This window comes from Mustela nivalis (assembly GCF_964662115.1).
Source record: "Mustela nivalis genome assembly, chromosome: 15".
Taxonomy (NCBI): Eukaryota; Metazoa; Chordata; class Mammalia; order Carnivora; family Mustelidae; genus Mustela; species Mustela nivalis.
Window position 1 is genome coordinate 33,967,963 of NC_139034.1, and position 14,740 is coordinate 33,982,702.

The window sequence follows — 14,740 nt, forward strand, 5'->3', positions numbered from 1 at the left end:
AGAAAAATGACTCCAGCTCTACTTAAAAAATAATAATAATACTTAAAATAATTAGTTTTGGTGACATGTATGGGCAGAAGTTCAATGTGTTAATTTTCTGTTGAGGACATGAGTACATGCTGTCTTCAGAGCACTGGGCCTAAAGGGTGAATTCAGACATGGTTGGGAAATTCAGACATAGCCAGGAGGGTAGATCTTTAGTATTAGGACCCATCTGGCTAACTCCTATGTGAGGTTTATGACTTGGCTAAAGCATACTCTCCTCTGGGAGGCTTCCTTTTGCCTTCTAAAACTGGGTCAGATGCCCTTGTATGGGGTTCCTAGCATCAGTAGCAGGGACCAACCTTGAGCCCCCATATTTTTTATATACCGCCCACACTAGTACAGTTCTTCAAACACTTCCCAACTAATGCTTCAAGGCCTTTGCATATGTGGTCAGTACTGCTCATTCTGCTAGCATCTTTTTCATTTTTAGGTTTCAGCTTAAATGTCTCTTCAGACTTTCCTTACCATTTTACCTGAAAAGTTTCTTGTCCTCAACTAACCCTATATAATAAAAAATCAGAATGTTATAAAAAGGGGGATTAGCCTCCCCACCTCAAATTAAAAAAGAACACATGCTTTCTGAAAGAATCTGGGAAGTAGAGAAAGGAAAAAGAAAAGGTGATCATCAAACACCCCTGAAAACACCCACCAACTGTTCTAAAGTCTTATGATTCACAGAACAATGGAATCTTGGTTATAAGCCAGCTCTATCCCCTCTTGGGTCATGATGCTCTTAAGAGCATTTCCAATTTGTCTTGCATGTCTAAAGAAACAGTTAATATTTGTAGTTAGACCGGGATAATGAAAACGTGGCAAGTGAGGTTTCTTCCTAAAATGATCTGATTGGCCAGAATATATTTTTGTGGAATATTTTTTTTGCTAGTATTGCTGGCTTCAGACAAGTTAATTATATTAAGAGAACACAAATAAAAGTCCACAACTTCTCAGAGATGAAACTTTATTTATACGTAAAAAATTATACACCAAGAACTCTTTTCTAAAAAGTCTTTTCCTGTAGAGTTCAAAATGAAGAGATTCAAAGGGGCAGTGTATAGCTCTTTATAGTATTTTACAAACTAGAGTCACAGTTGAACAATTTTTTAAGCTGCAAAAACCCCCAACTCTCCTATAATAGGAAATGCATGACTTCTGTAACTGCAGACTTAAATCTCACGATGGCATCAAAAGTCAAAGTAAAATAAATTAGTATCATGAAAGAGAAGAGCTGGCACTGATGTTACACAGGCACTATTTCTAACCAGTTCCCCCCACATTAATTCTTCCTCTGAGCTACATAACTCAACAGAGAATTGCTTTTTCTGACAATGCTTATCATTAGCATGGAAGAAGTACAAAAGAGACATGACAGAACTCTTGTAGACAGTTTAACAATTCATCTCCCATGATCATACGTTTGAGTAATAATATTAACATTATCCACCCTATATAAGAAATAAAAAGTGCCATCATGTTTGGGGACCAAATAATTTATAGAATAACTACTAATCTATTCTGGAGCATATAAGTTTTGGTACCATGTCAATCTCAAACTCACTTCTTTTTTTTTTAAAGATTTTATTTATTTCCTTGACAGAGAGACAGCGAGAGAGGGAACACAAGCAGGGGGAGTAGGAGAGGGAGAAGCAGGCCTCCCGCTGAGCAGGGAGCCTGATGCGGGGCTTGATCCCAGGACCCCGGGACCATGACCCAAGCTGAAGGGAGACACTCAACCGACTGAGCCACACCCAGGTGTCCCTCTCAACCTCACTTTTAAATAAGTCATTAAGTCAGAGAAATACTAAAAGTTTAAGAGATAAATTAAATGTCGAATGGTTGCTATATCCGAAGACAATTAAAAACTTTTAGTAAGACCATGGCTTTTTTTTTTTTTAAAGAGCAGGACTTAATTTACAATATTTTGCCCAATATAAAAAGGCTTTAATTTACCTGATAATGAATGGGTGAAGCCATCATCTCTCACTTTCTGTCCCCATTCCCAATTCTCTCACTTGCTAAAGTCACCATTTATTTATCAGTAATGTGGTTACTTGTGGAAGTAACTCAATCTGAGATGACGATTTACAGAGGTGGACAAAAATCATGTACTTTCAGGTACAATGAACTTAGATGTCACCTTCAATGGAAAAGAAAGTTAAAGTATCTGCTTCACCCTTTGAACTGAGTGTTGTTCTTTTTTCTTCTTCATTTTGAAGTTTCAAAGGAGGATGCAGTTCTAGAAAACTTAGCCAAGAAGTATAGGAAATTAAAAAGTTCTTATTAGAAGATGTCAGCAAAGCCAATTTTCTGCCAGATGGATGGAGACTTGATTTAAGTAGGCTTTTCACCACTTTGGAAGAGGGGAGGGGCTGACATGAGCACCTTTCCATTCTGTGTAAATAGCAACTCTATTCTATTATCAATACTGTTATATTGGGCATAGTCCCTGTTGGGGGAGGGGCATAAAAACCTCCCGTCTGGCCTTACATTTGATTAAAACTGTCCTGGGGTGACAAGAAGCAATAAGGTGGTAACTCATGGAAAGCATTAGGCCGAAAAAAGAGGTTTTCTCCCTTTTGCTGAGGACAAAGATGCTTCAAGGTGAGGGGAAAAACAGTAAATAGGTGATATGGAAATATCCTATCTCTTTAAGATGAAGAAAACAAAGAAAAATAAGTAACCAAAGGTGACATTTTTACTTTAAAAAATACCAAATTTCCCAAAAATATATGTTAGGAATTCATACAAGGATAAGGAATTAGAAAACATTTCTTCCTTTCATTGGCGAAAAATTGTAACAAAATTAAATAAGAGCAATGGATGCTTTTATACAAAGTTTTGGGTTCAGAAAATATTACTCACTAAAAATGAGATCTTAGGCAAACGGTAGTTCTGTTCAAGTTCTGAGACAAGAGGCTTTCTCGGTTTGCTTGGGAGAATAATTCATCGTTTTAGTAGCTACACTCCTTGATTAGGCTACTGTTTAGGCTGATATCATAAAAGCAAAGAATAATTTGTGCCATAATCTGAAGAGGTCACTCAATTGTCATAAAGCCTAAATGAACAAGGAATCAGAATGTTTTTCCACTGAAACCTCACACTTCCCACCTCGTCTCTCATTTTGTGTTTTTCCCCATAAAAAACAAAAAACAAAACCCTTCATGCTTTATCAAGAATAGACCACAGAACTAGTGAACAATTAGAATGGCTCCGTAAGAAAACAAAACTTAGAGAATTTGAATTTAGGATTTAACCATTTAGAATATTCTATTTAACATCCCGACAGATGGTACCTCAAGCATTACAAACTTACATACTCTCATTAGGGTGGTTATGATTAATGTGTCCATTTATATTTCTGTATTCAGGGATTAGGAGCTTGATTTTTTTAAGAGACTATTCATGACTGATAAAAAAGATCAGTTTATAATAAATTAGCTAAAATCTATAAAAGGGTAAAATAAGATCATCGCAAAGCAAAGTTTAAAGACTTAATTAGAAAGCTTTGACTGAGACCATGGAGACCAAGGCTTAGACTTCACACTGCTAATGCTTAAGGGCATATTTTGTCCCTCAGATTGCCTCCCCCAGAAATACTTATTAATATTGGAAAAATCAATATAGTTTTTCCTTAGCACATGAGATAATGCAGAGGCCCTTCTTGCTGACTTAAAAACAAAAACCAAATAGAACCAACCAAAATAGAAAAACAAAAGCCCAAACAAATAAAAAACCCTGATCGCCCAAACAAGCAAATGTGAACAAAACAGATGAAACCTCTGAGCCCTCTATTTGTAAATGTGTATTCACAGTTTAGAGGGAAAACCCAAACAATTTCAAATTCATGGATTTACTGCAAGGACCCGGCACATTTACTCCAGGGGCAGGTGAGTAACATTTGATGAGGAGGTCTAAGCTTTGGTGGGGATTTGGTGGGTAGTCCTGACCAAGATCTTACAGGATACTTGTGAGACACCACAAAAATTAGGGCTCGGATGGGAGAGCCTCAAAATAATTATTTGAAGAAAAGCCCACACTTCCTCAGAAGCCGAAGACACACAAAATTCTATTCCACATAAGAAATACTGACTAGGTTTCCATAGAACTTACAGGATATACACACAAGGTAAGTTTGTATGGTTTTTAAAACTGAAGTCATCTCTAATCTCAAGAAACTCAAAACAAAGGGATAAAGGTGGACAGACAGATAAAAGCGTATTCTTCAACTTTTCTTCACTGCACAGAGAAATCCCCCTGAAGAATAAGAAAGTTCAGTAAGTTGGAAAATATTTCTAACTTTAACTGTATTTTCCTTTATTTTTTTAGATTTTATTTTTAAGTAATCTCTACACGCCGTGAGGCTCGAACTCACAACAACCTTGCGAATAAGAGTCACATGCTCCACTGACTGAGCCAGCCAGGCGCCCCTGTATTTTCTTTCAAAGCCACACTTTAATATTGATACAGGTTTCATACATTTAAAAATGCTCAAGATTTTAAGAAGCAACCTCAGCTTTTACATAATTCCTTACTCACCTTTACGAACCCTTGTCAGACTGGGCTGTGGATGAAGGATATAATGATTTTGAACTTAAGCTTAACTCACAGAGAAGCTTTCAAAGCAAAGAATGTTTTCTAACTGTGATCTTGTTTAACACAGAGATTATACATGCATCTCCTTTCTTCGTTCTTTAAAAAAGCATGCATATTTAACCAAGCTTCAAATCACTCATTCTTTGGCCATTTCTTATAAACTTTAACTTCAGTGTCTTTAATAGCAATGCCTGAAGACAAAGCTATTTTTCAAAGTAAACTACATTTTTTAATCCCACAAGGCTGAATATTCAAAAAATCATGATCGACTTATCAAAAAAGATTTTCATGTTTATAATCTACTTTATTATAAAAGGAAATAGATTTTACACACAACTATTTCTGGATAACAGAGTATTTAGAAAAGTTCAAATTTATCAGTTTGAAAAGAGACCTCTCATACTTACTTATAAAAACATACTGCCTTTGCCATGTGAAAATCTGGTGTTTAGTTCTCTAGATTTCTTTATCAGAGCTTTTTTCTGAGCTTCATCAAACCGATTAACCTTGAGATCTTTATCACGGTCAAATGGTATTCTTTCTTGGGGCTTATTTTTTTCTTCAGCAGCTTTATTCTTTAATTTTTTATGATGAATGTCCATAAGAGATTCTGATCTTTTTGATTCCTGGGGGAGAGCAAGAGAGTAGAAATGAAAATCCTTGTCTAGATTGTGGACAGAATAGGATCATGAAGCAAAATGACTAAGCAGTAATGATGAAATTAAGGAGGGCTTTTTATAGACCCTGTCAGGTTTTGCCAAATCCAAGACAGGATCCATGAAGAAAATATGTAGCGGAGGCAAATTCAATTCAACCATAATGAAGATATCTACTAACTACCATTACATAATAGTAATAAAAAAAAAAAAACCAAGACAGAGAGGAAATACATTTTGAAATAACCACATGTGGTGTGTCATAATTAGAGTCCAAGCCAAGAGCATGGTGAGGACGGAAGAGCAATTACATCGTCACTGAGGAGCCTGGGTAAAGAGTCATGGATGTGCTGGTCTGCCGCCTGAATAGGTGCACAGGAAGCAAAGGGTGTGGCCAGGCCAACGCAGAAACAAGGGCAAACCCAAAAAATAATGGCACAGGAGTGACAAAATTCAAGGCCCGCTCAGGATCTACTGGCATATTCCATAAGCTAAGAGATTTTTGTTCCTTTCAGTTTACTGTTCTTTCTCTTACATCGCTCATTCTCTTTCTTCTTAGTTGGGACAGGTGCTCACGGTTTCAAATATACCTAGTAGGATGAGTTCTGAGCAAAGGCCATTAGTTTCAGTGGGGGGCAGATGTGGGCCTGCGGGCTACAGAGAGTGGAATTCGTGTGGTACAAAGACATGGATAATTTTAAGGTTATCTACCCACAAAGCTCAACTTCTTCATGTACCCTCACTTAAAATTGACTTGCTCCATAAGGCATCTTGCTAGCTTGATCTCTCCCCTTTTATTAGAGCCCTTGGCTACTTCACAAAAGAGAGGCCTCTCAGAATCTTACTGTAAGAATACTGCCTAGGAGAGCAAGTCTCCAAGGTTTCAAACAAAAAATGTGAAATACTTCCTCTAACTGAGGTACTATAAACTCAGGAAGGCTTTGGTTCTTCTGTGTGTGTGTGTGTGTGTGTGTGTGTGTTTTAAGACTTTTATTTATTTAGAGAGTAGGAGTTGGCGGGGGCAGAAGGAGAGGATCTTTTTCTAAAAAAGATTACCTGACAGAGAGAGAGATAGGGAGAGAGAGAGAAAGAGAGAGAGAGAGAGAGAGAGAGAGAGCCTGAGCAGAGGGAGAGAATCTCAAGCAGACTCCCCACTTACTGGGGAGCCCAAAGTGAGGCTTGATCTCACAACCCAGAGATCATGACCTGAGTGGAAATCAAGTCATATGCTTAACCAAACTGAGCCACTGAGGCGCCCTGTTCTGTGTCTTAAACATATTTCTCTTAAGTGTGTGGTGTCTCTCAGAAATTGGTGTTTTGGTTTTTGTTTGAATGTTCTGTGCTCAAACAGACTGAATAGAAGGGCAGTGGAAGAAAGGGCAATTTTTGCTTAGCAATGACATCTCTTCCAGGCCCTACTCTGTTAAAGAATGTGTTTGAGAGCAAAGAAGTAAAGGCAGTGAAAGCAACATAACACTGGTAAGAAACGGTGAAAATGGCAGCACCCTATTTGATCCAAGAGAAAAACTATCCTGCCCACCCATCTGCTTCAGAGTTCTGAAGTGTCACTGGGATAATCATTAACACGTCTATTTGAATGAAAAAATGAAGTAAGATTTTCTGACAGAAAGTGAGTCTTTTTTTTTTTAAAAAGATTTTATTTATTTATCTGTCAGAGAGAGAGCGAGCGAGAGTGAGCACAGGCAGAGTCAGAGGGAGAAGCAGGCTCCCTGCGGAGCAAGGAGCCCGATGTGGGACTCGATCCCATGACGCTGGGATGATGACCTGAGCTGAAGGCAGCTGCTTAACCAACTGAGCCACCCAGGCGTCCCCAGAAAACGACTCTTAATTGGCTGATTTAGCAACCAGAACCGACTTTGCCAATTAGGTCATGTGGTAGTTATTCCCCATCAACTGAATGAGTTCAATCTGGAACTGTAGGTTTTAGCAGAATGTACAAAAGATGTTATGTTGGGGCACCGGGGTGACTCAGTCAGTTGAGTGTCTGTCTTTGACTCAAGTCACAATCCCAAGGTCCTGGGATCAAGTCCCACATCAGGCTTTTTGCTCAGCAATGCGCCTGTTTCTTCCTCTGCCTGCTGCTCCCCCTGCTTGCACTCTCGCTTTCTCTCTCCCCCGTGCTCGCTTTCTGGCAATTAAAAAAAAAAAAAAATCTTAAAAAAAAAAAGATATTATGTTAGTTTAGTATTTATTTGAATTACCACTCTCAAATTTTCCTAACCCCTCTCACTCATTTCATAAATCTTCGTAAAATCTTTTAGAAACAAATTGATTTGCAAGTCAAGTGCTTTCCACTTTTTTTTTTTTTTAAGACTTGTTTATTTTAAAAGAGTGTGCATGTGAGGTGGGGAGGGGCAAAGGGAGAGGGAGAGATACTTGTCAATATTATCATAAAAGATTTTCAAGTGTAAGAGACTTCTATTATGAAAAAATTCTGTGGCAGAAGAGAAAATTATGAATTCAAGGAGAAAAAAGGATGAAATAAAACTGTCAAATGTTAAGAAAGTGCTTTTTCAGGTATATATTTTAATGGCTAATAACTGATCCTGAATTGCTATGTCACTTGGATTCCATCTGAAACACTGAACAGAGTAATACCCTATACTATACATTTTTTGTAATTACTGAAACTTACAATAAAAATTTTTAGTTGTTAAGGATAAAGGTTTCTTTTAGGGGATACCAAGCAAAAACACCTGAAGACTGCTGGTCTCCACTCCTGACTGAAAAGAAATACAGATTCCTGAGCCCCGCTGTTAGATTTCGTGAATCTAAATTGCCAACTCTGAGTCTCAGAAACCCGTGCTTTTAAAAATCAGAGGAGAGAGAAAGCAAGACAAAGGACATGAAGAGCAGGGTTAATTGTAGGATGAGGAACTATAATGTATCATATATATATATATAATATATATATAACTATAATGTATCATATATATATATATCATATATATATATATACAATATATATATATACAAATGTAAGAAAGCCATACTAGAAAACCTTAATCTTTTAGATTTCTCCACATTTTCCCCTCCCTCCCTCATGAATGAGAAAAAACCTCATTAGTGGGGTAGTAAAGCTGAAGGTAGACAGGCTATCAAGAGCTGGCAGGGGGTAGGCCTGAAGTATAAGAAGGTGCTGGAGAAAACAGAGAACAAGGTTTGAAAGAGATGTGTGGTGATGTGAGAAAGAATGATGCTATAGAGGCCCTATTTCACCTTGAGCCACTTGAAGAACGGGATTGATACCGATGATCAAAACTGCACAAAAGGATGGGGTGCCTGGCTGGCTCAGTTGGTTAAGTGTCCAACTCTTGATTTCAGCTCAGGTCACAATCTCAGGGTCTTGAGATCAAGCCCCACGTCAACTCGCTCTTCCTCTCCCTCTGCTCCCCCATCCCTCTCTTTAAAAAACAAAACAAAACAAAACAAAACGGGAAACTGCACAAAAGGTAACAAAATCAAACAATAACGGAGGAACAAAGATGGCGGGCTTCAATTTACCAATGCCCTCTATTATTAAATTAAACACCAGTAAAGAGAGGACTACGTTAAACCACTGGATTACTACAATCAATTCAAACGATTCAAGTGCTCAAATTCTTTATGATAAATGAGCTGTTTTGTCTGCAGCTTCAGGGACACTGTTTCAGCGTAATTTGTACCTTGAGATCCCCAGGACCAAACCAATGCTGGAGCTATAAAAAAAAATTATGGAAACAACCAGAAACAGTCCATTCACTAAAAATCACCCTGAGGACCATTCACGTACAGAGTAATTTGCTAAATGACCAAATTGCTGATTTGCCAAATTTACTCATTTAACAAAATGTGTGTTTTATAACATTTTCTAAAAGCCAGTGCAATTTATTTTGAATGAGATCATTTTTTAACTGCTTTTGAAAATTCACGCTAAGAGGCTAGTTTTTTGTTTTTTGTTTTTGTCTTCATGGTAATACTTTAAAAGAGTGTTCGATTTATCCAAACCAAGAGTTAGAGGGTGGTCTTAAGACTATTACTATTTTGAAAAGTAAATCTTGTGAATAAAATTTCAGCATAAGATTATAACTATAATCTTTTTCATATATTTTTAAAATTTATTTTATTTTATTTTATTTTAGAGAGAGAGAATGTGAGGGGAGCTGGGAGGAAGGGCAGAGAGAGAATCTTAAGCAGACTCTATGCCCAGCACCGAACCCAGCTTGGGGCTCAATCAAAATCTGGAACATTTCTATCACTGAACACTTTGCCTCTTCCTAGTCAACGCCCACACTCAACTCCTACAACCAGTATTCTGCTTTTTTTCAACCACAGACTCATTCTGCTTAATGTAGAGCATCACTTAAATGGAATGGTGCAGTATGTACTTCCTTGTACATATTTCCTTGTACTCAGTGTAATGACTTCGAGACTCATCCATGTTGTTCCATCTATCTGTGATTTGTTTCTTTTTATTGCTAAGTAGTATTTCACTGCATTCAGTTTTTCTTTCTCTTCCTGATGAACATCTGAGCTGTCCATAGATAGTTGCTTATATGAACAAAGCTTCTATGAACGTTCTTATAGAAGTCTTTTTTCAATGTGCAAATCTTCTTTTTAGTTTAAATTCAGTTAGTTTACATATAGTGTATTATTAGTTTCATAGGTAGAGTTTCTTTTTCTTTTTCAAGATTTTATTTCTCAGAAAGTGAGAGAGAGAGAGACCACAAGCAGGGGGAGCAGCAGGCAGCGGGAGAAGCTCGATGTGGGACTCCGACCCTGGGATCATGACTTGAGCTGAAGGCCGACGCTTAACCGACTGAGCTAACCAGGAATCCAGAGTTTCTTCTAGAAGTTTTTTTGAGGACATTAACAATAAAGCATATTCAAGTCTTTGTGTGAATAGGTTTTCATTTGCCTTAAGTAGATAGATGCCCAAGGGTAAAACTATAGGTTCTGGGGGTAGATGTATGTTTACTACTGGAAATGCCTATTTGGAAAGAGGCCCAGCTCATTGATTTTTAGTTAGTCTTTTCTAACAGAACTCATGAGAGCTATAATTTTGCCTCTAAGTACCACCTGATAGTGCACTGCCCACATTTTTGATATGTAGTATTTTTGTGTTATTCATGTCTACGTATTTTCTAACTTTCATTATCATGTTGTCCTTCATGCAAAATTTAAATTCTGAATTTTTCTAATTTTAAGTTGTACAAGGCTTTTAAATTATTCCAAATTTTAACTTAAATTCTTTGTGGTCAGAGAACATGGTTTTAATGACAGTAATTCTTCCAGTTTTATTGAGATTTGACTCTTAAGCTGGTCAGTTTTCATAAATGCTCCATTGTGGGTTGAGTTTTGGTCAGTTTAAAAAAAAATGTTTCATGTATGCTTCACTGTTTGTATACTGGTCTACACGGGTCCAATTAATCACGCTAACTATATTTTTAATGTTTGGGAAACTTTTCATTAATTAATACGCTGGGAACAGAGGTAATTTTCCTTAGATACCTGAACACTGTAGGGCCCAAAGGGTCTGGTGATTTACATTTAGCTGGACCACTCAAAAGTTTTTGTTTTGTTTTTAAAGTAAGAGAATATAATGAAATAACAAAATGTTAACTGAACACTGTTTAGTTTATAAATTTAGATTGGACTGTATCTTTTTTTTTTGATTGAACTATATCTTAAAAACCATTTTTCTTCCATATTTAAATCTTCACATCAAACATTCCAAATCGGCTTATAATTTGAAATATGAACTGAGGATCTCTAGGAGTTAGTAGGGCTCTTGCTTTCTTTTGTTGTTGTTTAGTTTTCACGCCACAATCATAAACTTAACTCTGCAACCGGCTGGATTTGGAAGGGGGCCAAGGAAAATATGGAATCCATTAGCACTGCAGCAAGAGCACAAAGATTACCGGTACTTCGAGCAGATGGGGGTGGAGGTTGCTTTCCTGGGCTACGGAAGGAATGGTCTGCCAGCTAAGGTAAAATACAAGTCAAATTTTTTAGGTGCGTCTACAGTCAGCAATAGTGATCTTGCTAGTCTTGCCGTTTCTGGTCCCAAACAGCCCCATGGCGTGCACAGTATTCCTGCCCTCTCACCTCGCCCGAGACCACTGCCTGCTGCCCAACCACTCTGTGTGGGTGGTTCCGATGAAAACCTGGCAAGCGTTTGTGTGGGGTGCAGCCTTTGGACAAGATGCCAGGACCTGTGTGCTTCAGGACGAAATTCTCGCCAGCGAATTTCTCTTCCTGTATGGACAGGCCACCAGTGCCAGTACGGGGGGGAAATCCCCAGCCTGGCACAGAACTGCCAGAATGATCCTGTGAAAGCCGGCACTTTATCACCGAATCCTTTCTCCCCAGAGCTCAGAGCACGGAAGTTCTCTGCTGTGTTTGGAACCTGGTCTGAAACAGCTCCAAGGTGAGGCGGCCCAAGGGCTCCCTGTTCAGGGTGACATCACAGAACATGGTGGGACTGACCATGGCTGGATGGTGCAGGCCCCCTGGTGGGGTGGGGAGTGGCTGCAGGGCAGGGGCTCTTGCTTCTGATCATCTGTTTCTAATCTCTACAAATTAAATTTCTAACATAAGACTTAAGTAAAATACAAACTGAAAATATTATACACATACATTAAAAAAATCCTATAAATAGGATTTTACATAAAGACATGTAACACAATAGATTGGAATATTTCTCAGGGCAGTTGTACAGAAAAAGACCAAGCTAAAAAGGAAGACATAGAAAAGAAAGAAAAACAAGAAAGAGAAAAAATATGAGAAGAACATTGAAGGATAGAAAAAAAAAATAAAAGCTTAGGGGCGCCTGGGTGGCACAGTCAGTCTGACTCTTGGTTTTGGCTCATGTTGTGATCTCAGGGTCTTGGGATCAATCCACAAGTCAGGCTCGGCGCTCAGCGCGGGGTCTGCTTGGAATTCTCTCTCTCCCTCTCTCTCCACCCCTTCCCCCACTCACGCATGCTCGCTCTCTTTCAAATAAATAAATAAATATTTAAAAAACAATGAAACTTATGACCACTCTGTTAAAAAAAAGAAAAAAAGCTTATATATTTTATTCTTACTTACATTGTATGAGGATACCTGCTCAGCCAATCTCTTTTCCCTTCCTGACAATGTATGTTCTTCATCCTTCTTATTAAATGATTTCCTTGCTTCTTGTGTTTCCTGAAAAATGAACACAGGCAACACATTACTGAACCATATAGTTAAGAAAAACTAAAAAAGAAATATTATTTTTACTCAGATTGAGTACTAAGAGACTAAACTAAGATTGTTGAATCTTTTCCTACTAGGAATATACATATACATATAGTTGATAAGGAATCAGTTGGTGTTCTACTCGATGATTTTCTTGAAAACAAGGAAGAAACCTATCCAATCAACTAATTGGAAGAAGCCAATTATTTATCAAACTCACAAAGGAGTCTGACAAACAATGATGAGATGTAGGAGAGAAAATGAGGCTTTAAAAAATCCTACAGGGGTGGCTGGCTGTCTCAGTTGGTAGAGCATACGACTCTTGATCTCGGGGTTATAAGTTCGAGCCCCATATTGGGTACAGAGATTACTTAAAAATAAAATTAGAAAAAAAGAGAAAGAAATTCTGCATTATCTGTTTTTAAAACTAGTAAAATCACTTGAGGGGACAAATAAAGAGAAAAGGTTTAAAAGTTTGGAAAAGAAATAAAACTATCTTTATTCATAGATGACATGATTGTTTATATAGAAAATTCCAAAGCATCTACAAAAATACTCCTGGAACTAATAAGCAAGTACACTATAGCAAAGCTGCAGGATACAAGGTCAATATACAGAATATACCAACAGTGAACAACTGGAATTTGAACTTAAAAAAAAACAAAAACAAAAACAAAAACACAACATTAACAACACTGCAGGGAAGCCTGGGTGGCTCAGTGGGTTAAAGCCTCTGCCTTCGGCTCAGGTCATGATCCCAGGGTCCTGGGATTGAGTCCCGCATCGGGCTCTCTGCTCAGTGGGGAGCCTGCTTCCTCCTCTCTCTCTGCCTGCCTCTCTGCCTCCTTGTGATTTCTGTCTGTCAAATAAATAAATAAATCTTAAACAAAACAAAACAACATTGCATATACAAGATGAAGTGCTGATATAAATTTCCAACAAATCTCAAAGCATATTTGTAAACTGTTGTTATCTGCTTAAGAAAACCAAGGATGTCATCTAAAATTTTTATCTTAATAATGTACAAAACGGGCACGTGGCTGGCTCAGTTGGTAGAGCATGTGACTCTCAATCTCAGGGTTGTGATTTCAAGCCCTAAGTTGGGCATGGAACCTACTTAAAAAAAAATTCTATAGGGACACCTGGGTGGCTCAGTCAGTTAAGCCCCTGTCTTCCATTCAGGTCATGATCCCAGAATCCTGGGAACAAGTCCCGCATCAGGTGCCTTGCTCAGGAGGGAGCCTGCTTCTTCCTCTGCCTGCTCTGTTTGCCACTCCTGGTTGCGTGTTCTCTCTCTGACAAAGAAATAAAATCTTAAAAATAATTGTACAGAACAATGCTGTATTTAATAAAGCACTGTTAAAAACAGGACTAGCTCAGCTCTTACTTTCTCATAAAATATTTTCCTAGAAAACAGATGCTTTCATTTATAAATATTAAGGAAGAAATGATGTTATGGTAAGACAGAGATAAAACCTGACCATTTAATATTAAGAGTTAATAGATCTAGGGCGCCTGGGTGGCTCAGTGGGTTAAGCCGCTGTCTCTGGCTCAGGTCATGATCTCGGGGTCCTGGGATTGAGTTCTCTGCTCAGCAGGGAGCCTGCTTCCCTCTCTCTCTCTCCGCTTGCCTCTCTGCCTCCTTGTGATCTCTGCCCGTCAAATAAATAAATAAATAAATAAAATCTTTAAAAAAAGAAAAAGAGTTAATAGAGCTAGTCAAGACTGGGAGGCGAGGGCATAACAGATGTCTGTCAATTTATAGTGAACACTTCCATTTCTTTCTAAAGAGCAATCTTACTTCTTTTAGGCCACCTTGGCTAAGTGAATGTGAGAATTTAGTAGCTTAGTCTCCACTTAGCTTAATCTCCACCTAGTGGAGATTATGCTGGGAACTCAAATATTAAAAAAGAAAAATGAGTAGAAGAAATAAAAAATACATGGAAACAAATGAAAATGAAAACACAATGGTCCAAAATCTCTGGAATGCAGCCAAAGCAGTCCTCATAAGAAAGTATCTAGCAATACAGGTCTATCTCAAGAAGCAAGAAAAATCACAAATCTAATCCTATACCCAAAGAAGCTAGAAAAAGAATGGAAAATGAAGCAAGCCTAAAGCCAGCAGAGACAGTAACGATTACAGCAGAAAAAAATGACAGAAAATAAAAAATAGCAGGACAGATAAATGAAACCAGGAGCTGATTCTTAAAATAAAGATAAATAAA

The 14,740-nt window shown here is 37.9% G+C and overlaps 1 protein-coding gene across 1 annotated transcript in view; it reads right to left on the reverse strand.

The window, feature by feature from the left end:
- Positions 1–986: 986 nt before the first annotated feature.
- Positions 987–14,740, reverse strand: part of GPALPP1 (GPALPP motifs containing 1) — a 39,738-nt gene continuing 25,984 nt past the window's right edge. The window contains exons 7-9 of the mRNA XM_082700646.1: positions 12,384–12,482; positions 5,043–5,261; positions 987–4,296 (exon numbers count right to left, since the gene is read on the reverse strand). Of these exons, the coding sequence (XP_082556772.1) occupies positions 5,043–5,261; positions 12,384–12,482 (318 nt within the window). The 3' untranslated portion in view covers positions 987–4,296. The remainder of the gene's footprint in view (positions 4,297–5,042; positions 5,262–12,383; positions 12,483–14,740) is intronic.